The sequence below is a fragment of the Microcebus murinus genome, chromosome 21 (assembly GCF_040939455.1).
Source record: "Microcebus murinus isolate Inina chromosome 21, M.murinus_Inina_mat1.0, whole genome shotgun sequence".
In the NCBI taxonomy this organism is placed as follows: domain Eukaryota; kingdom Metazoa; phylum Chordata; class Mammalia; order Primates; family Cheirogaleidae; genus Microcebus; species Microcebus murinus.
In genome coordinates, this window is record NC_134124.1 from 8375593 (window position 1) to 8398621 (window position 23029).

The following is a 23029-nucleotide window of genomic DNA, read 5'->3' on the forward strand; positions in this document are numbered from 1 at the left end:
GCTAAACCTTTTAAAAAACAGCTGAATTATGAACAGATTGGGTTCTAAAATGACAGTTTTCTTGCTAAACCTTTAACACAATCTTTAGTCCCTACTGTTGGATGGTTAAACTACCTCCCCACCCCCTTAATAAATAAAAATCCACAAAACAAAATCAGGAAATAAGTTGCAGGCCAAGGGATAACGATCTTTTAAATAAATGTTTCTTTTGAAGGAGTTATGCCGAGGGGGATATATACCTGTCTTGCTGGATCATATTGTAAATGTAGGTTAAAGATATATGTCAGGAGGAAAATGTATCTAGGTGTATGTCTTATGAATAAATCTGTATAGATAAAGGAGAGGTAAAAGAAAATTAAGAAGTGAATATACTTAGAAAGAAAATGTCAAGTGTTTCCAAGTTGTACAGCATTGAAAGAAAACGGAGTAATTTTGAAGGATAATTCATTAGAATACTTTTGATTAAAAAATGTTGAAAGTGATGTTTCCAGATGACCCTTAAACTAATATGATAAACTGAGGAAGTATGAAAAGAGGGAAAATGACCTGTTTATGATAAACCCTTTCCAGTCTCTGGTGGTCTAGTGGCAAGGAAAATAAAAAATAAAAGATTAAAAAAGCCCTCAAAAAACAAAAAAAGTAGAAAAATATACAATAATACATTGACTGTCACACTAGTGTTTTATTATGAACATAAAAACTTTGAAAACAAAATAATCCTTTCTAATTAAATGACAAAAATTGTTATTTTTTATTGTTTTCTGCACATGAGTTATACGCAACTTAAAAAATAGTTCATGTGGCTCCCAAGGTAGAGATGTGTATGTGAATGACATAAGCTTCACAAGGCCTAGGGCTCAAAACCTAGTGTCAATTAAATACAACTTACATGTTAGTTAATGTGATAAGCCCTCCCCACAATATATTTTTTTTCTTCAGCAAGTATTTAATATATTAAGGAAATTATAAAAGTTTCATAGTATTATTGGGCATCTCTATAGTGTTGAAGAGTAATATGAACTCACTTAAAGCTTGCCAAATATTTTTTAAGTATTTGATTTAATTTGACCAAAATATATTTGTTTATTCTTATTTCTTGCACCGTGATTGGCCATTTGGAGATATATTAAGTATAATCTCTGTCTTCAAGTAGGTTACCATTTAGTCAAAGAGAAAATACTGAGTAGCATGTGCGAAACAATAGTTATTCAACAGAATATTAAGTACTTAAGTGCTATGACAATACTGCAAATGACTAAAAAGCCATTACTACTATTGCTATTGCTGCTGCTGCTACAACTACCACCCACCAAGCTAGCCCTATTTCCCTATTTTTTTCTGTCTTTATATGAAATTTAAGTATAGAATGAGTACCAGTCTTAAAAAGGAGAACCACATTGCCTGTCATTTCTTTCGGCTGAGCAGCTTTGTGCATACTGTAGTTGGAACCCTTGAAAGAGGCTCCTTGTATTAATTAAATATAGGGCCGGGCGCGGTGGCTCATGCCTGTAATCCTAGCACTCTGGGAGGCCGAGGCGGGCGGATTGCTCGAGGTTGGGAGTTTGAACCCATCCTGAGCGAGACCCCGTCTCTACTAAAAATAGAAAGAAATTAATTGACCAACTAAAAATATATATACAAAAAATTAGCCGGGCATGGTAGCACATGCCTGTAGTCCCAGCTACTTGGGAGGCTGAGGCAGGAGGATCGCTTGAGCCCAGGAGTTTGAGGTTGCTGTGAGCTAGGCTGACGCCACGGCACTCACTCTAGCCTGGGCAACAAAAGTGAGACTCTGTCTCAAAAAAATAAATAAATAAATAAATAAATATAGGAAATATCTCTTACATTTACATAAAAGAAAGCAATCTATTTTAGAGAGTGGTGGTGAACCACCAGAATTATTTGTTGGGTCTGGAGCCGAGAGGGAGACACACAAACCCTCAGCCTTAGCAAGATGCTGTTTATTTGAACATTTGGATACAGATGGGTGGAGGCTGAAAAGAGTGTCCATGCGGGCAAGGGGAGAGCCTTGGGTTTTATAGAGGATTTTTCCGGGGGAGTAGAATAACTGGGCCAGAATAGCCACTGTAATGAATTCTTATCAGATAGCTAGTTTTCCTAGGACCCCTACACATCCTGCAACTCCAGCATAGATCCTTATCAAGAGGGATAAGGAATACAAGTTCCTCTCTTGCATTCCATTCCTTTATCTCCCTAAGGGACTGGCAAAGGCTACATGCCTAGTATTTATTTAATGAATTTTTTATCTGGTTATATAAGTAATATATACTTATTATAACATTTGAGAAATGTAGAGAAGTAGAGAAAATAAAGGATTACTCTCCCATAATGTCTGTGGCACAGACTATTACTATGTTAATTTAGTTTCTGCCAATATTTTTGATGTATAAAGTTACATAGTTGAAATCATACCCTGTGTGCAATTTTGTGTGACTTTATTTTTTCCATTTTATTAATTATTTTTATAAACAATTTTTAAAAGGTTGCATAATATTTCATTGCATTGCTATACCACAGTTTTTTGGGGAGGGGTGAAGGCATTCATTGGTTGCTGAGGCACAGCAAAAGATTTAAAATTAAGATGATAAAATCCAAACTTGCTTCTGGTTAATAGCATTATGCTATGTACATACTCATTTACTCATACTTTATTGAGAAATACTCAATAAAGAAGAGGTTGCTGCCATCAAGGAAGTTTTTTATTTTCTTTGAGGATTCTTGGGGATCATCAAATTCAGTGGGTTTTAAAGTTGTTTTCTGCCAAAGAACCTTAACTTTGAACAAAATAGTATATTGAAACACTGATATAATAGTACATAGACAAAAGGGGAGTTGATCTAAAGTTAGAGATAGATTGTTGGTGGAAAGGCTTAGGTTCCTGGTCCCTAGGCCTCCCTTATCTCCTTCTGTGGTCTCTGAGGAACTTCTTTGGGAGATTCTGAAGTTCTCTGGAACAGAATTTGAAAACCACCAGATTGTTCTGCTACCTTTATTTTTAAAAAGCAGGTGAACATTTTGAGAGAAGCAGGAGCTTGCCTGAGATCAGGGGCTTTTTTTTTCTTTAAGCTAAAGTAGGTACACTATGTAGAAGGAAGGGATTGTTATATACCATACAGTAAGCATATACTGCTTGATAGTATATCCTCACTGTACTCTCCTTCCATATGGTCATTTCAAACACTAGTCAAACCACCTATCTTTCCCCATTTCCACTGATTGCTATAACTCATACTTCATTGAGAAAATGGAAATTTTTGGAAGGAAATTGTTTTATCTTTCTACCAGTAAGTTCTTAGTCAAGTTCATTTTTTAATTAATTAATTGTATTTAACAATTGTACCTACTGTCTGCATGTTGGACTTAGAGAGCTTGCTAAAAATATAAGTTCCCAGGAGTCTTCCTTCTGAACTCCAAAGCAGTAGTCAGTGTAGGAAGACATCAGGGTTCAAACCCATAGCTCTGCACTACAACTCCATGAGGATATGCTCATCATTCTAGTCACTTGCTTTTACTTAATTGATTTTTGTTTGATACCAGATATCTTTCTCTGCCTATAGGAATCCTACTCACTTTGAGGCCCAGTCCAAATACAGCTGCAGTTTTATTGAGATATAATTCATATACCATAAAATTCTCTTGTTTTAAGTGTACAGTAATGATTTTTAGTAAGGAATCATCAATATAATCTAATTCTAGAACATTTCTCTCACCACAAAAAGATCCCTGTGCCCATCTGTAGTCACCTCAGTTGAGACAACTACTAGTCTACTTTCTGTCTCTATAGATTTGCCTTTTCTGGACATTTTATATTGTCCAGACATTTATAATATGTAGTCTTTTGTATTGGCATTTTTTTTTTTTTGGTTTGCTATATAGTCAGGGTCAGGCCCAGGCTAGAATGCAGTGGTGTGATCATAGCTCATTGCAGCCTCAAATGCCTAGGTTTAGAAGATCCTCCTGCCTCAACCTCCTGAGTAGCTAGGACTGCAGGCATATATACTGCCACACCCACCTAATTTTTAAATTTTTTGTGGAGATGGGGTCTTGCTATGTTGCCAGGCTCGTCTTCAACTCTTGGCCTTGAGATTTTGCTGCTTAGCCTCCCAAAGTGCTAGAATTACAGGTGTGAGCTACTGTCCCCAGCCTGTATAGGGCTTTTAAGAAAATCTTCTGATTATTAAGAAAATTAAAATGATGCTTCTAACCAATGACAAAAAAACTTGAGATTTTATAGTGGTTCATGTAAGGGAATTGAAGGGGTATAACTAAAGCGGCAGCATAATCATAATTGTTGTGTCATAGTTTTATATTTCTTTTCATTCTTTATTAGGAAATACTGCACTAACTTATGCCTGTGCTGGAGGATTTGTTGACATTGTGAAAGTGCTACTTAGTGAAGGTGCAAATATAGAAGATCATAATGAAAATGGACATACTCCCTTAATGGAAGCAGCTAGTGCAGGTCACGTGGAAGTTGCAAGAGTTCTTCTAGATCATGGTGCAGGCATCAACACTCATTCTAACGAATTCAAAGAAAGTGCTCTTACACTTGCATGCTACAAAGGTACTTCATATATGCATGAATATTTATCATTTTTCATAACTGAATATTTGAGTTAATTTTATATTGCTTATGTTTTTCCTATGCTATAAAATTATCTAGTTTATAAGAGGTTATATAGAAAGGTCATTTTATTAATAGCCTTTATTTCCTATAGTATAGTTTTTTAGTCTATGTTTCTTTATTATTTTAATTCAGATTTATTCAATTATCTATGAAGTAAATCAAATGACTTAACACAGATTTAGAAGGTTTCCATTATTTAATAACTTCTATTTTATATGATTTTTTCTAATGCTTATTTAAAAATACATACCCAAATAATAATATACACTTGATATAAGAAACCTGAAAAGCACAGAGTAGCACAAAGAAATATAAAAATGACATGTAATGCTACCATCTAAAGGTAAAACATTACTTGTAAATAGTATTTTAGTGTATGCACTTTCAGTGTGTTAAGTATCTTTATAACAGACATATATTTTAAACACTAAAATTTATTTATTTCTAACACTATAAAAGTCTGCTTATCTTAGCAATGTATCATGAACCCTTCCCATCTCAATAAATATTCTTGTAATGCAACTACAAATGCTACATGATCTTGAGTAGTAGTATTACATTAGTAATAATGTAATAGTTACATTAGTTACTAGTACTAGGACTAGTAGTACTAATTAGTTAATGGTAATAATGACTATTACATAGTAATGGTATTATTTCAGTTAGGATTAGATTTGGCTGTATATATCTCAAAACCTAAATTAATAGTGATTCGAACAAAAGAGAAGTCCAAGATTAAGCCATTTAGGGCCAGGATGGCAGTTCCATTGTCATCAAGATTTTAGAATTCTGTTTTTCTACTCCACTGTTCTAGTGTCCTTAAGGTTACCTATAAACCAAGATGGTGGCTAGGGCCCCAGCAAACCATATTCTAGGAATGATGATGAAGATAAGGGCAAAATAAGGAGTGCCTTCCAATTTAGTAAGCTTCCTTTAAAGAGTCTCCTTAGAAGTTCCACCTTGTAACTCCCACTTACATCTGTCTCATTGGCTACAGTTAGCTGCAAGGAAGGCAGAGAAATGTAGTCTCTTAGTCAGGCATGTTCCTACCCATGTAAAATCAGAGTTCTGTTACTAAGAAAGAATAAGAGCATAGATATTGAGTAGGGAACTAGCAGTCTCTGCCAAATACATCAAATAGATGCACCATAATTGCCTGTTGTTGGGCACTTGAATTGTTTCCAGTTTTTCACTATTATTAAAAGTACTGTGATAACATCCTTGTGTAGACATTTTTGCCTAATTTCTGATTATTTCCTTAGGATAAATTCCTGAAAGTAGAATTACTGGGTCAAAGGGTATGGATATTTTTAGGACTTTTGATACATATTGCCAAATTGCCTTCTAGAAAGGTTGAACCAATTCACACTCCCACCAGCAGTGTTCGAGTGCCCTTTACCCCACCATATATCCTCGTTAACACTGAGTATTAGCATTCTTTTTAATATTTGCCATTTTGATAGTGAAACAATGTCTCATTTTAATTTGCACTTCTTTAGTAGGAAGGTTTAATATATTTTTTATCAGTTCAATATTTATTTGCATTTCTTTTCTGAATTATTTCATGTCCTTCACCCATTTTTCTACTGGAGTGTTTATCTTTTTCTTATTGACTATTAAAGCTGTTTATATAGTATGCTAAATGTATATTTAGAACTAGAATTATTTTAAATGGCGTTTTCTGTGCCTGCTCATTGCCACAATGAGTTTATGGTTGTTTTAAAGCTGTTTTTCTGGAAAATATGATCCAAAGATACTTTAGTTGGCTTTCTGTTTGATTTCAGTGTTTTGATCTGATAAATAATTTATGTAGATTAAATCAAGGAAAAAGCATTATTGCTTTACTTAACTTGAATTATGTGCTTGGGACTAATTTAGCCTTTAAAACCTAGATAATATGACTTTTATGAGAGCCTGCTTATTGTTTTGAATTGGCTTTGTAAAACTGTTACTGATTTATTTACTGAATACAGAATAAGTTCTCATAATTTTTTATGTAGATATCTGAAAGAAAAAATTCCAGATTTTAATACTTAAGTATCAAATTAATAGTCAATTCTTTTAAAAATTTTATTATTTTTTAAGGCCATTTGGATATGGTTCGTTTTCTACTTGAAGCTGGTGCAGATCAAGAGCACAAAACGGATGAGATGCACACTGCCTTAATGGAGGCTTGCATGGTAATTTTAAATTGTACTCACTTTAGATTTTATGGGGAAAAAAAGATCATATGTGTTTAAACCTTTAAGAATTATTAATTGGTGTTTGGTTTATATAATTTCTTAACCCAATTCTAAATTAAACACAGTTAATGCTTGAATATCTGTGCTTTTGGAGAGAACAGTAACATATAATCCTAAAATAAAGTATTTGGCTTTAGGGATAGTATTCCTAAAACTCTGATTTTGGAGATATTAGACATATTTCTGTTGTCTTTATAGCTTCATATTATAATCTTATATAAAAAATTGACCTCAAAATATATTGACTCATATGCTCTATGGATAACCTGTAAAGCATTTAAATATTTCTTTCGATGATAATCTAGAATTATATTTTTAATCCAAACATTTTGTATCTAAGACATTTATCACCTTTTAGAGCTGGGTGTGATAGCTCATGCTTATAATCCCAGCTACTAGAGAGACTGAGGCAGGAGATCGCTTGAGGCCAGGAGTTTGAGACCAGTCTGGGTTACATAGCAAGATCCCCTCTCTAAAAAACAAAAAGAGAATTATCACCTTTAATGCTGTCAATCCAGAAATCATTTTTCTTTTTCTGTAAGCACATTGATATCATGCATGTATGCATATCTATAAAGATTACATGAAATACTAAGAAATTCAAAGCATTCTGAGAAGTTTTTAAGACAGATTTAATGACAAGAAATTACCTAGAAATACAAATGTTTTTGTGATGTGATTAAGTAAACTTATTGCCTATGTTAATTTTTATCTTGTTGACTTGTGTGTAACAAATCACTCAAAACAGTGGCTTAATACAACAGCCACTTATCTCTTATCATTCTGTGGATGGATCAGATGATTCTTCTGTTGATCTCTCTTGATGGGGAATTTCTCATGCAGCTGCGTAGAATTTCTAACATGGCTTAACTCACATATCTGACACCTAGGTGGGGATGGTTGAAGGGTTGGGACCTCTGTCTTGCCATAGGTGGTCTCTCCCTGTGGCTGTCTTGTGCTTCTTTAAAGTTAGCTGGATTCTAAGGATTAACATTCCAAGAGAGAGTCTAAGAACTGACACAGCATCATTTCCTCCAAATTCTGTGGATAAAAGTAGTCATAGTGCAGCCCACATTCAAGGGAGAGAAGAGGTGAATCCTTGATGAGGGGATTTTGAATTTGTCACTATGTTTGCACAACTACTAAGAAGTTTTGTTATTTTTTTTGTTATTTTCTTTTCTTTTCTTTTCTTTCTTTTTTTTTTTTTTTTGAGACAGAGTCTCACTTTGTTGCCCAGGCTAGAGTGAGTGCCGTGGCATCAGCCTAACTCACAGCAACCTCAAACTCCTGGGCTCAAGCAATTCTACTGCCCCAGCCTCCCGTGTAGACTACAGGCATGCGCCACCATGCCTGGCTAATTTTTTCTCTATATATTAGTTGGCCAATTAATTTCTTTCTATTTATAGCTCTTGCTCAGGCTGGTTTTGAACTCCTGACCTTGAGCAATCTGCCCTCCTCGGCCTCCAAAAGTGCTAGGATTACAGGCGTGAGCCACCACACCCGGCCAGTTATTTTCTTACAGTAAAAAATTCTTGGACGGTGCACTGGCTCACGCCTGTAATCCTAACACTCTGGCAGGCCGAGGCAGGCGGATTGCTCAAGGTCAGGAGTTTGAGACTAGCCTGAGCAAGAGTAAGACCCCATTGCTACTGAAAAAATAGAAATTAGTTGGACAACTAAAAAATATATATATATATATAGGCCGGGCGCGGTGGCTCACACCTGTAATCCTAGCACTCTGGGAGGCCGAGGTGGGCGGATTGCTCGAGGTCAGGAGTTTGAAACCAGCCTGAGCAAGAGCGAGACCCCGTCTCTACTATAAATAGAAAGAAATTAATTGGCCAACTAATATATAGAGAAAAAATTAGCCGGGCATGGTGGCGCATGCCTGTAGTCCCAGCTACTCGGGAAGGTGAGGCAGCAGGATTGCTTGAGCCCAGGAGTTTGAGGTTGCTGTGAGCTAGGCTGATGCCACGGCACTCACTCTAGCCAGGGCAACAAAGCGAGACTCTGTCTCAAAAAAAAAAAAAAAAAATATATATATATATATATAGAAAAAATTAGCCGGGCATGGTGGCACATGCCTGTAGTCCCAGTTACTTGGGAGGCCGAAACAGAAGGTTTGCTTGAGCCCAGGGGTTTGAGGTTGCTGTGAGCTGGGCTGATGCCATGGCACTCTAGCCTGGGCAATAAAGTAAGACCCCATTTCAAAAAAAAAAAAATTCTCAAACCATAGCTGTATTGCCGTATTATTTCTGAATGAGGTGTCCTTGTATTTTTGCTTAACCAAACACATATTGATTTCAGGGTAATCAGTAGAGTACATTGTAGAAAAAAGTCTGAGCTAACAATCTGAATAAACGGATTAACAATTGGGATATTTAATACATTTATTTCAATGATTCTCCTAAATAACTTTTTTTAAAACCTGAGAAACCATATGAACTAAATTACTATTTGATTATAGAGTATATCAAGAATTGTTTTAAAGAAACTACTTTTGCCGGGCATGGTGGCTCATACCTGTAATCCCAGCATTTTAAGAGGCACAGATAGGAGAATTGCTTGAGCCCAGGAGTTCAAGACCAGATGAGGCAACATAGTGAGATGCCATCTCTCCAAAAAAAAAAAAAAATTAAAAATTAGCCAGGTGTAGTGGCATACACCTGTAGTCCTAGCTACTTGGGAGGCTGAGGCAGAAGGATAGTGTGACCCCAAGAGCTGGAGGCTGCAGTGAGCTATGATCATGCCACTGCATTCCAGCTTGGGTAACAGAGCAGGATGCCGTCTCTTAAAGAAAAACAAAACAAGGCTGGGCGTGGTGGCTCACGCCTGTAATTCTAGCACTCTGGGAGGCTGAGGCAGGAGGATTGCTTGAGCTCAGGAGTTTGAGACCAGCCTGAGCAAGAGTGAGACCCTGTCTCTACTATAAATAAAAAGAAATTAGCCAAACAACTAAAAATAGAAAAAAAATTAGCCAGGCCTGGTGGCATGTGCCTGTAGTCCCAGCTACTCGGGAGGCTGAGGCAGGAGGATCACTTGAGCCCAGGAGTTTGAGGTTGCTGTGAGCTAGGCTGACGCCATGGCACTCTAGCCCGGGGAACAGAGTGAGACTCTGTCTCAAAAAAAACCCCAAAAACCAAAAAACAAAACACTATTTTCTCACACTCCTATAAACGATGGATGAAATGTAATACTTTTAAATTGGATATCACTTACATATAATAAACTGCCAAATCTTAAGTGCATTGCTTGATATATATATATATATATATATATGTATGTATATTCCCATAAAACAATCAGATCAAGATATAGCACCCTAGAAGGCTCACTCATGTTCCCACTCAGTCCTAAGGAATAACTATGATTCTAACTTATGTTACCATAAATTAGTTTTCCTGTTTTTGAGCTTCATATAAATATGATAATGTAAGTATTCTTTTTTTGTTTTTTTATTTGAGACAGGGTCTTGCTCTGTCTCTCTGGTTAGAGTGCAGTGGTGTCACTGTAGCTCACTGTAACCTGAAACTCCTGGGCTTAAGCGGTACTCCTGCCTCAGCCTCCCAAGTAGCTGGGACTGTAGGCATGTGCTATCACACCTGGGTAATTTTTCTAGTTTTTGTATAGACACGATCTCTCTCTTGCTCAGGCTGGTCTTAAACTCCTGGCCTTAAGTGATCTTCCTGCCTCAGCCTTCTGCCTCAGCCTCCATTCCTGCCTGCTAGGATTATAAGCATTAGCCATTGTGCCCAGCCTGATAATACAATAAGTATTCTTTTGTGTCTGACTTCTTTCATTCAACATTATGCTTGTGAGGTTATCCATGTTGCTCCACTTTACTGTAGTTTGCTTTTTTTCATTTATGTTAGTATTCCATTGCATGAATACACCACTATTTCTTTATTCAATCCGCTATGGTGGAAATTTATGTTGGCTGTTAAGAATAGAGCTTCTGGCCGGGCGCTGTGGCTCACGCCTGTAATCCTAGCTCTTGGGAGGCCGAGGCGGGTGGATTGCTCAAGGTTAGGAGTTCAAAACCAGCCTGAGCAAGAGTGAGACCCCGTCTCTACTATAAATAGAAAGAAATTAATTGGCCAACTGATATATATATAAAAAATTGGCCGGGCATGGTGGCACATGCCTGTAGTCCCAGCTACTCGGGAGGCTGAGGCAGGAGGATCGCTTGAGCCCAGGAGTTTGAGGTTGCTGTGAGCTAGGCTGACGCCACGGCACTCACTCTAGCCTGGACAACAAAGCGAAACTCTGTCTCAAAAAAAAAAAAAAAAGAATAGAGCTTCTTTGGACATTCTTATACATGTCTTTTGGTTGGAACAAGTGATTGTTTCTGTTGGGTAGGAGTAAAATTGCTATTTTTAGTTTCTAAAAGTTTGAATATTTACCCGTTACCTTTCTGTTAATGATTCCTAGTTTGATTCTCTTGTGATCAGAGAACACACTTTGTATGATTTCAGGTTTTTTTTAATTTCTGAGATTTGTTTTATGCTCAGGAGGTGGATTTATATTTTGTGGGCACATGAAAAGTTTATATATTTAGCCGTTATTGGATGGAGTACTCTCTAAATGTCAGATAGATCATGTGGATAGATACATTCTTCTGATTTTCTGTCTAGTTTTGTTCTAGTGATTGTTGAGAGAGAGGTGTTAAAATCTCCAGCTATAATTGTGGATTTGTCCATTTCTTCTTCAGTTGTTTCACAGATTTCTTTACATTTTGGGACTTTGTTGTTTGGTGCGTACACAATTTTAGAAGTGCTGTGTGTTTTTGACTGATTAACCTTTGTATTATTATATAAAGTCTCTCTCTGTCTCTGGTAATTTTCTTTGCTCTGAGGTCTCCCTTATTTGATACTAAGGTAACTACTCCTACTTTCTTTTGACTAATGTTTACCCAATACATATTTTTGTCCTTTTCTTTCAGCCTGCCTATAGCATTATATTGAAGTGTGAGTTTCTTATAAATAGAATACATTTGGGTCATGTTTACAACCCACTCCATCAATCTCTTTTATTTGGTTTGCTTAGACCTACATTTACATTTGATATAATTATTGGTATGGTGTTTTTATATTCTAATTCTATGTTGGAGTTTATTTTTTCATTCATTTTTTTCCCTTTTATTTAACATATCATTAATAGTTATTTTGAGATCCTTTTCTGCTAACTCCTATATTTGAATAACTCTGGAGATTGGTTTTATTGATTATTTTATATTTTGATTATAAGTCACTTTTTCCCTGTCTCTTATGTCTATTAATTTTTTATTATAAGCCATACATTGTGGATGATATTTTTTAGGGGTTCTTTATTATGCTGTCCTCCTTTTAAGCCTGTCAAATTTTGTTCTAGCAAGCAGTTGAATTACCAGTAGATCACTTTGGAACTGGTGAGGCTTGATTTCAGTTTTGCCCTTCCTCCTACTGTGTACTCCTTAGTCCTTATGGATGGCCTTCTACCATCTCAGCTGAAATCCTGGGATATTCTTCAAGGTCTGTCCATTTTGGCTGAATTAGAACTCCCAAGACCTTCAGCTTTTCCTGGAGTCTCATCCTTGGCATGCTCAACTCATGAGTTGCCCGGGTAACTTAAAAGAGAATTTTGTAGAGTTTTTGGGACTCCTTTTCTATGTTTTCTTTTTCTCTGGTACCCTGCCCCCACTCCCCAAGACCTAACTATCTTGGCTGCCTCATATTCTGATCTTTGTTTACTTTGCACAATGAAATGTTCACTCTCTGTTTAGGATTTATTTCCCATGACTTAAGGAAGGGAAATAGGTTTGGAAGATGGCCACAGGGAAAAAGCTGGAGTACATGTAGGGTTCGTCTCATGTACTACTTTTTTCAGTGATCATAGGCCTAGCTTGGTTGCTGTCCAGTGCCTCCAGACAGCTTCCCCTACCCACCCCCCACTGGCTTTTATACTCATACCTAGTACAATTCCTCTCTTAATGTATGTATTTAAGATATGTTAGCAGAAGCTATAAAGAATCTTAAATTCAAGTAAAACAATTTATTTTTATTTATTTATTTATTTGTTTTTGAGACAGAGTCTCACTCTGTTGCCCAGGCTAGAATGAATGCCGTGGCGTCAGCCTAGCTCACAGCAACCTCAAACTCCTGGGCTCATGCAATCCTTCTGCCTCAGCCTCCCGAGGCATGCCTGTAGTCTAGGCATGCGCCACCATGCCCAGCTAATTTTTTCTATATATATTAGTTGGCCAATTAATTTCTTTCTATTTATAGTAGAGACAGGATCTCGCTCTTGCTCAGGCTGGTTTTGAACTCCTGACCTTGAGAAATCCACGCGCCCGGGCCTGTCTCTTCGTTTTGTTGATTGTTTCCTTTGCTATGCAGAAGCTTTTTAGCTTGATGTGATCCCATTTGTCCAATTTACTTTGGTTGTCTGTGCTTTGGACTCAAGAAATCCTTGCTTAGACCAGTGTCCTGAAATAGTTCTCCAGTGCTTAGTTAATTTCATAGTTTCAGGTCTTATGTTTAAGTATTTAATCCATTTTAATTTGATTTTTGTATGTGGTGAGAGATATAGGTCTAATCTTCTGCATATAGATATTGTTTTCCCAGCACCATTTATTAAAGGGACTGTCCTTTCCCCAGTGTATGTTCTTGGCACCTTTGTCAAAGATAAGTTTACTATAGATGTGTAGATTTATTTCTGGATTCTCTATTCTGTTATTCTAGTCTATGTGTCTGTTTTTATGCCAATACCATATTGTTTTGGTTCTTACAGCTCTGTAGTATAATTTGAAGTCAGATAATGTGATTCCTCCAGATTTGTTCTTATGTCTCAGGATGGCTTTGGCTACTCTGGGTCTTCTGTAGTTCTGTATAATTTTAAGATTATTTTTTTCTATTTCTGTAAAGAATGTCATTGGTATTTTGATAGGGTTTTTATTAAATCTATAGATTGCTTTAGGTAGTATGGACATTTTAACAATATTGATTCTTCCATAAACATGGAATATCTTTCAATTTTTTCATGTCCTCTTCAATTTCTTTCATCAGTGTTTTATAGTTTTAATTATAGAGTGCTTTCACTTCTTTGGTTAAGTTTATTCCTGGGTATTTTATTTTATTTGTAGCTATTGTAAATGGGATTACTTTCTTGTTTCCTTTTTCAGACTATTTATTATTGGCATATATAAATGCTACTGATTTTTGTATATTTATTTTTGTATCCTGCAACTTTACTGAATTTGTTTAACAGTGTTTTTTTGTTTTGTTTTATAAATCTGAAGGGGCTATGTTTATCAGTTTCAATAGTTTTTTGGTGGAGTCTTTAGGTTTCTCTAGTTATAAGATCATAACGTCTGCAAACAAGGATGATTTGACTTCTTCCTTTCCAATTTGGATGCCTCTTATTTCTTTCTCTTGTCTGATTGCTGTAGCTAGAACTTCCAGTACTATTGTTCTAGCTAGAACTTCCAGTGGTGAAAGTGGGCTTGAATTGATTCATTTTTTGTGTGTGTATGACAGAGTCTCGCTTTGTTGCCCAGGCTAGAATGAGTACCATGGGGTCAACCTAGCTCACAGCAACCTCAAACTCCTGGGCTCAAGCTATCCTGCTGCCTCAGCTTCCCGAGTAGCTGGGACTACAGGCATACTCCACCATGCCCGGCTAATTTTTTCTATGTATCTATTAGTTGGCCAATTAATTTCTTTCTCTTTATAGTAGAGACGGGATCTTGCTCTTGCTTAGGCTGGTTTGAACTCCTGACCTCGAACAATCTGCCCGCCTCAGCCTCCCAGAGTACTAGGATTACAGGCGTGAGCCACCGTGCTCGGCCTTAATTGATTCTTTACTAAAAGAATCATCTAACCTTATTAAACCTTATTTTTGTACTCTGTAGATTCTTCATTAGCAATATTTTGGTCTTTTTTTTTTTGTTTGTTTTTTTGAGACGGAGTCTTGCTCTGTTGCCTGGGCTAGAGCACCGTGGTGCAACCTCAAACTCCTGGCCTCAAGCAATCCTTTTGCCTCAGCCTCCCGAGTAGCTAGGAGTACAGGTGTACATCGCCACACCTGGCTAATTTTTTCTATTTTTAGTAAAGACGGGGTCTTGTTCTTGCTCAGGCTGGTGTTGAACTCCTGACCTCACGCGCCTCCCAGAGTGCTAGGAGTATAGGCATGAACCATCGCGCCGGCCTCGCTCATTTTTGAAATATAGAACTACATAGCATCTGACCTTATGTGCCACAGCAGGCATTATTGAGGTCTATATAAATTTTGAAGTAAAACATTTGAAATTAAGGAAGGATATTTATGATGATAGAGGGATAGAACGGATACCTTCCATGAGAATGTTTTATTGTTAATTGCCTTACTATCTATGCAGATGGGCCCATGGTAAAATCATTTACAAATGAATGTGACACTTATTTTTAAATCTTTGTAAAATTTTTTGCATCATTGCAACAAGCTGTTGTAATGAGGAAAAATATAGGGTAGTGTCAATCCATAGGGGTTTATCTTGGTGACATAATCCCAAGTGGTTATGACTTCACAGAATTTGTTGTGTTATTTTTTGCCAAGTCTTTGTTTTTAAAATAGATCTGATGCAGTTTCTACACTTGAACATGACACCTGAGTTTGAGGGTATGACTATATTTGACCTGGCATGGGCATAAACTAATTATTTTGATGTACTGTTGTCTGTGGATCTAATAGTTTTTGAACTTGAAAAAATGTGGAAATTTGAAATTATTTGAGATTGTGACTGTATATCACCAAGTCCAATTCTTTTGGAGAATTTTGGGCTTGCTCAAAAGTAAGGTAAAATAATTTTAAAATTATTTAAAAATAATATTAATGAACTTTGGATAAGGCTCAGATGAGCATGATAAGCTAAATCATCTAATCTTCCTTTCTCTTTTCTTCTTTTCTATCTTTTTCCCCTTCTCTTTTTTGTACTTTAAAAAATCTTAAAACAAAAAAAAAATTTCTCTCCTTTTGCTTTACTTCTGAAAATCTGCATGCAGGATGGACATGTAGAGGTGGCACGTTTACTTTTGGATAGTGGTGCTCAAGTGAATATGCCTGCAGATTCATTTGAATCTCCATTGACACTAGCTGCCTGTGGAGGACATGTTGAATTGGCAGCTCTACTTATTGAAAGGGGAGCAAATCTTGAAGAAGTTAATGATGAAGGATACACTCCCTTAATGGAAGCTGCTCGGGAAGGACATGAAGAGATGGTGGCACTACTCTTAGCACAAGGTAAAACAGTTTTACTTCTCTTAAAAAAATCAGTTTCCTTTGGATGTTTTTGTCAGAATCAGTGAAATTTATTATAACTAGCATATATATATATATATATATATATATATATATATATATATATATATATATATATTGCATTGGTGATAAAATAAGTTGTTAACACCCCGAAAAGAACCACAGAAGCAGAGAAGATAGAGATGATTATCACAATTCAGAAAAATAGTATCTTTAGTATAATTATGTCTCTTGCAACTAGTTTAATATATTTTATGTTTTCCTAGGAGCAAACATAAATGCCCAGACAGAAGAAACCCAAGAAACTGCTCTCACCTTGGCTTGCTGTGGAGGATTTTCTGAAGTTGCAGATTTCTTGATTAAGGCAGGGGCTGATATAGAACTTGGCTGCTCCACGCCTCTGATGGAGGCTTCTCAGGAAGGACACTTGGAATTGGTTAAATATTTGTTGGCTGCTGGTAAGTGGCTTTAAAAATGCCTTATAGCTCAGAAAGATAAATAAAAATAATAGTTTACTTACATGTGGAATCTAAGGGCATTGAACTCATAGTAATAGAGAGGAGATGGTGGTTATCAGAGTGTAGCTCACAGCAACCTCAAACTCCTGGGCTCAAGCGATCCTCCTGCCTCAGTCTCCCGAGTAGCTGGGACTATAGGCATGCACCACCATGCCCGGGTATTTTTCTATATATTTTTAGTTGGGCAATTAATTCTTTCTATTTTTTAGTAGAGATGGGGTCTTGCTCTTATTCGGGCTGGTTTCAAACTCCTGACCTTGAGTGATCCTCCTGCCTCGGCCTCCCAGATTGCTGGGATTACAGGCATGAGCCACTGCACCCAGCCCTGTATTTTTCTTCTTTTTTTTTTTATAGGATGACCTACACTCACATGAGCAGAAGCCCTGTATTTTTCTTATAGATAAAATACATCATGAATTATGTCAGTATTTCTAATTCATAGCCACAGGGTTTTTACTTAAGCTCAATAATCTTATATCTGTGTTTTCTCTTAATCATGCTAAAATTTCTGTTTTCACCAAATGATTACTCATTTGACTTATACTACAATATCCATAGAAGTGCCTCAGAATACAAACCAACACAAATGCCGATATGATTTCTAAAAACTACTTAATTTTTGTTTTTGCAGTTGTTTTACTCCTTAGGGTATATCTTACTAGTGTAGTGATGTATAGGCAGATTATGCTGTCTTTTAAAATCATACGGTTTAGTTCTTTTCTATGTGGGTAAAAGTATTTTTATAAAGCATATTTAAAGGGAAGTTAGGATATTTAAATTGAATTTTATATTTTCACATTTTAAACTTTTCAGTTTCACCAGATTGCATAATTGGACTAGCTGATATAATTTTACAGTTCTCAAAGTAAATGTATGATTTGTTTTGTTTGCTAGGCGCTAATGTGCATGCTACAACAGCAACAGGAGACACAGCCTTAACCTATGCTTGTGAAAACGGACATACGGATGTTGCAGATGTTTTACTTCAAGCAGGGGCTGATTTAGTAAGATATTTTTAATTTCAAATATTTTCTCCTGAATGTTAATATTCATTCATACTTAATGTTTAGAAAACACTAGTAAAGATCATTAATTTGCATACTTTATATATAATAACTTAAAAAAAAGCTTGGGTATTTGTTCTAGTTGTTGCATGTATTAATACTTAATGTATTTGAAAATACTTCGAGTTGAATAGGGCATATTCTCTTCCCAGGTAAATTATTAGTTTGTTTCTTCCTTTTATTCCACCCCTTTTGATATTTCTATACTTTTTAAACTGCCCTTTATTAGACATATTTTAATGTCAATGATGTGTTCATAGAATAGAATAATATGTCAGATCACTTTGAGTGATTTTAGTATTATTTTAATTGACACATAATACTTGAACATATTTATGGGGTACAAATTGTTATTTTGATACATGTATACAATGTGTGTTGATCAAATTAGGGTGATTAGTATATCCATCACCACTTTGAGTGGTTTCTGTTGTTTCTCTGATTAGATATAAAAACAAAGCTATTATTTTTAATCATCTTTCTAATAACATTATTACAAATTCTATTCTTTTTCTGTTCTTTTAGTATTTTCTATTTTGGCTTTTCATAATTTCAAATTAGATGAGATGGCAGGTTCATATTTACAGTAATCCTTACACTATGGTTCCACTCAAAGGGTTATGTTTCTTGCCAAAATGTGTGCTGTTGACTAATTTTTATTTTGTGAGAGTGCTTTAACCTGTTTTCTAGAGTTTCTCCCAGAATTGTCCTATATATTTCTTAAAAAACTATATTAGACATACTCAGCTATAAATGTTGTAGAAAATTAGCTTTATTAGTTTTAGTTATTTAGAAAAAACTGTGTAAGTATTGCTTTTTAAATTCTTTCCAATAACAGACCTTCTCAATATTCCAATCCTGAGAACATTGTTGGAAAATAAATATTGACTAAAATAAATGCATAGTTTGATTATGCCATTTATTATCATTTCTACTGATAATAGAAATTATATCATTTCTACTAATGATTTAATATTAAATATTATAATAATAACATTACCATTCTTACTAATTAAGATCTGCTCTGTCAGTTAAAATTTCTGATAGCTGTACTTTGTTTTGTCTTAGAATTAGGACAGATAGGTAGATGTCAATCTTTTGACTTATTTCTATATCATTTTTCCTTTTTGAGAGTTGCTTTGGATCATCTATAAAAGAAATTAAAGTATTTCATCACTTGAAATAAAACAGAATAGAGCATAAAAGCTTAGATATTATAAGCAAAGTTTAATACTCTTATCCCTTGAATTTTTATCTGGAGCCTCTCTTTCTTCTTTCATTTTCTACAGCAAAGTCACTATCTTAACCTGTTGAGAGTTCTAAGAAGGCTAAATAGGAAAAAGAGGAACTATTTGTTAAATGTACCCTAATGTACAGAAAAATCATACTGATTTTGACTGAGTTAAAAATCTGTTATTAAATATTTTTATAGTCTTCTGGAATTGGATAAATAGAGTATTAATGATTTAGTTCCTTAGAAGAATTGCATTGAATGAACAGATAGAACTATTTGGATTTACCATAATTATTTACATTCAAAATGTAAGGTTAAAAATGGCTCAGATAAATCCATATCTTAATTATCATGTGCAAAGGTAATGCTATTATTTTAACAATTATTTACTTTTCTATTTTGCAATCTAATTTTGCATTCATATTTACATATAATTATAGTCGTAGTGTATAATACAGTTGTTTTCTATTTTTTCCATCGTGTGTTCTATCATTATCTTTTCTATATTGATACCTAGTCTCTAATGACCCTTGCACAATATTTCATCAAGTTGATAAAGCATAATCATTCACTTAATTATTAGACTTTTGACTTACTTTTCAATTTTCACTATTACAAATACTGTTAGATTTAATAATTTCATGTGCATAGTCTTTTCCTTTTCTTTTGAATTATTTTATATATTGATTTTAACTTTTTAAAGTATGTTGCTGATAGACTTGGAGAGCAATTTAAAAAAAATATTGCCTATGCCATGCATGTTTTGGCTATGTGTGGAGAGAGATCTAAATTTTAATATTCTTTTCCTGATTATAAAAGGCCATACTGTTCTTCATAAAAAATGTGGAAATGCTGGGGATGGCCTGTAGTCCCAGCTACTGGGGAGGCTGAGGTGGGAGGATCGCTTGAGCCCATGAGTTCAAAGCTGCAGTGTGAATAGCCACTATACTCCAGCCTAAGCAACATAGTGAGACCCCTCTCCTAAAAAAATTTAAAATAAAAGAAAATATAGCCGGGCGCGGTGGCTCACGCCTGTAATCCTAGCACTCTGGGAGGCTGAGGCGGGCGGATTGCTCAAGGTCAGGAGTTCGAAACCAGCCTGAGCAAGAGCAAGACCCCGTCTCTACTATAAGTAGAAAGAAATTAATTGGCCAACTAATATATATATAAAATTAGCTGGGCATGGTGGCGCATGCCTGTAGTCCCAGCTACTCAGGAGGCTGAGGCAGAAGGATTGCTTGAGCCCAGGAGTTTGAGGTTGCTGTGAGCTAGGCTGACGCCACGGCACTCACTCTAGCCTGGTCAACAAGCGAGACTCTGTCTCAAAAAAAAAAAAAAGAAAATATAGAAAGTTTGGGAACGTATAACAATTTTGATATTTAAAAGTTATGATTAAATTTTATAATTTCAGGCTTTACTATAGGCTAGAGGAAAGAAAAAGTCCTAGTCAGAAATAGGAAGCATCAGAGAGTTATAAAGCAGGCAGCTTAGTCCCCGAGTCTTTAGAAAAAGTCACTGATAATTTTTACTAGCTTTACCTTATAAGGCAGTACCATCTTGTTCTCCATTCTTTGCTGCCACCTCCTGGTATCTGTTTTGGGCTATAGTAATTTCCTCCAGTGGTTTACCAATGGAAGACTCCACTCTCATTACATGCAGTGGAGATGTATTTCCTGGCATCCTATCCATAGGTCTGTTCTTGATGTTTAGTTTGCTAATTCTCTGAGTTAAAATATATATATACATTTTTTTGTGAACCTATGAAGCCAAAGGTTTTTGGGAACTATTTTTACCCTCAGTTTTAAATTAGTATATGCAAGTCAATCTTTGAAACACAATCTGGACCAGCCTCTATGCTTTGTTAGATTTTAGAGCTTAACTTTTGCCAGATATTGAAGGTTTTGATATTATATTTTTCCTTTTGAAGGAAATTAAAAACTATTTCCCATTCTTTAAACTATTCTGGACTTGGCCGGGCACGGTGGCTCACGCCTGTAATCCTAGCACTCTGGGAGGCCGAGGGGGGTGGATTGCTCGAGGTCAGGAGTTTGAAACCAACCTGAGCAAGAGTGAGACCCCGTCTCTACTATAAATAGAAAGAAATTGATTGGCCAACTAATATATATAGAAAAAATTAGCCAGGCATGATGGCGCATGCCTGTAGTCCCAGCTACTCGGGAGGCTGAGGCAGTAGGATAGCTTGAGCCAGGAGTTTGAGGTTGCTGTGAGCTAGGCTGACACCATGGCACTCTAGCCTGGGCAACAAAGTGAGACTCTATCTCAAAAAAAAAAAAAAAAATTCTGGACTAGAAGCCATTAGGTTATTAATTATGGTTTAAAATATTTTAATGCAACAATTTGGTTTTCTGCTATTGTTTCCTGAGATGATACAAATGTTTTAGGACTTTTCATTCTAAATGTGTAGTAGGAATAGTTTAGAACTTAGTTTTTAAAGGAAATCTGTAAATTTTATTTGTTGCTTTTAAAAAATTCACAGCCAGAACAGAGGACATACTTGAACATTTTCAGGTAAATCTTCAAAATATGTGCATATTCTAAATTATATTTTTGAAACAGTTATTTTGAAACTTCATTTTCTCTAGTTTTGAAACCATTTTGAACACATTGAATATCCATTATATTTAGAGAATGTGGATTATATTTTTGTTCATTCTTATATAGCTTGTCTATCTGCTTAATAATTGCCTAAATTTAAATAAAATCCTATTATTTAAAAATTTTAGACTAGTATTATTAAATCAGCCACTTAAAATGTTCATTTTGAAAATAAAAAAATTAAATGGACTAAAATGTCCATTAATTCCAAAGTTTTTTGAAAGTCCATCCTCCTTAATATGCAGAATCATTTTGACTACTCTATAAGCATAGAGCTTACACTAAAAGCAGAGAGACTTGAACAGATGAATCTATATCTTTCTGCTATGTGTATCTCTTATTAACTACTATAATGGGAATGATTGTATACTGAAATAAAGACTGTTTGTTATCTGTCCTTTCTCTGCATAGCATCTTTGTTTATTAGGCTCCGGTTTGTTTTTGGTATTTGTTGTGACTCCAGGTATAATATGGTGTAAACTCTTGTAGGAAAGTTTTTGTTAAAATATATTAGCATTCTGTAGTACTAGGATCTAAAAGATATATATTTTTTAAAGTCCTTGAAAACCACTGTTGTTTCTCTCAAAAGGATTTTTCATATTGTTAGTGTCCTTACAAAATTGTTACTTAACTACTTTACCAGAAATAACCAGTAAACATGATTTAAAAACTTAATTGACCAACTCCCATAGTCTTTGAGCCATGACTCTAGTGTCCTATATTACTCCAGGATGTTTTCCCCAATTATTGGTCTTTAGATCAGAATACAATTTTAATATTTCATATTTGTTTTCCTCTCTATACTTAACTTCAGCCAGAGCACTTATGGCTTGACCACAGTCTTCCAATTCCCCTTTCACTATTAATTCAAGGGGGGGAACTTGTATAGTTAACTGTTCAACAGTATAATTTGGATTATAAAACTCTTTCTTTCTTTCTCTTGCTTGCTTTCAATTTTGACGTACTTTGATGTCCATATTTTCCTGGTATCCATGCCCAACCATTTCATTGTTATAGACATGTTTCTTGTCAATGAAAGGCAACTGCATCAAGTCAGAGCTTCCAAAGGCCCTAAGGATAGTGCTGCTATACTTATGTTTATTTAGGGGGCAACAGTGTGATGGCTAACATGTTAGAGATTTTGATTTGGTGAATGTTTGTGGTTTTTAAACCATTTGTAAAGATGGTAGAATCTCTTCATCATGACATGTTAATTTCAGCATTAAAAACTTTAATGTATGTGTTAAATTAGAAAGAATATTTGTCATCTGTCAGATTTTCTTCACATGTGTATGCCAATAAGCTGGAATGAGAGAAAGAGCAATATATAAATTAGGTAAATAAGTATTCCTTACTTGTCTTCAGCTCCTTGGCCTTTCATTTCTGGAAAAGGAAGAGGTATACCATAGTATAATTGATCAGTAGGTTCTGAA

The 23029-nt window shown here is 35.4% G+C and overlaps 1 protein-coding gene across 14 annotated transcripts in view; it reads left to right on the top strand.

Moving 5' to 3' along the window:
• The window catches only part of ANKHD1 (ankyrin repeat and KH domain containing 1), a 142426-nt gene that overhangs the window by 37828 nt on the left and 81569 nt on the right, over positions 1 to 23029 (top strand). For 13 of the 14 annotated variants that reach the window (XM_012748869.2, XM_012748872.2, XM_012748874.2 and 10 more), the window contains exons 6-10: positions 4352 to 4585; positions 6734 to 6828; positions 15909 to 16146; positions 16431 to 16622; positions 17577 to 17686. In XM_012748869.2, coding sequence (XP_012604323.1) covers positions 4352 to 4585; positions 6734 to 6828; positions 15909 to 16146; positions 16431 to 16622; positions 17577 to 17686 — 869 coding nt within the window. The remainder of the gene's footprint in view (positions 1 to 4351; positions 4586 to 6733; positions 6829 to 15908; positions 16147 to 16430; positions 16623 to 17576; positions 17687 to 23029) is intronic. The other variant, XM_012748884.3, reaches the window with a different exon arrangement.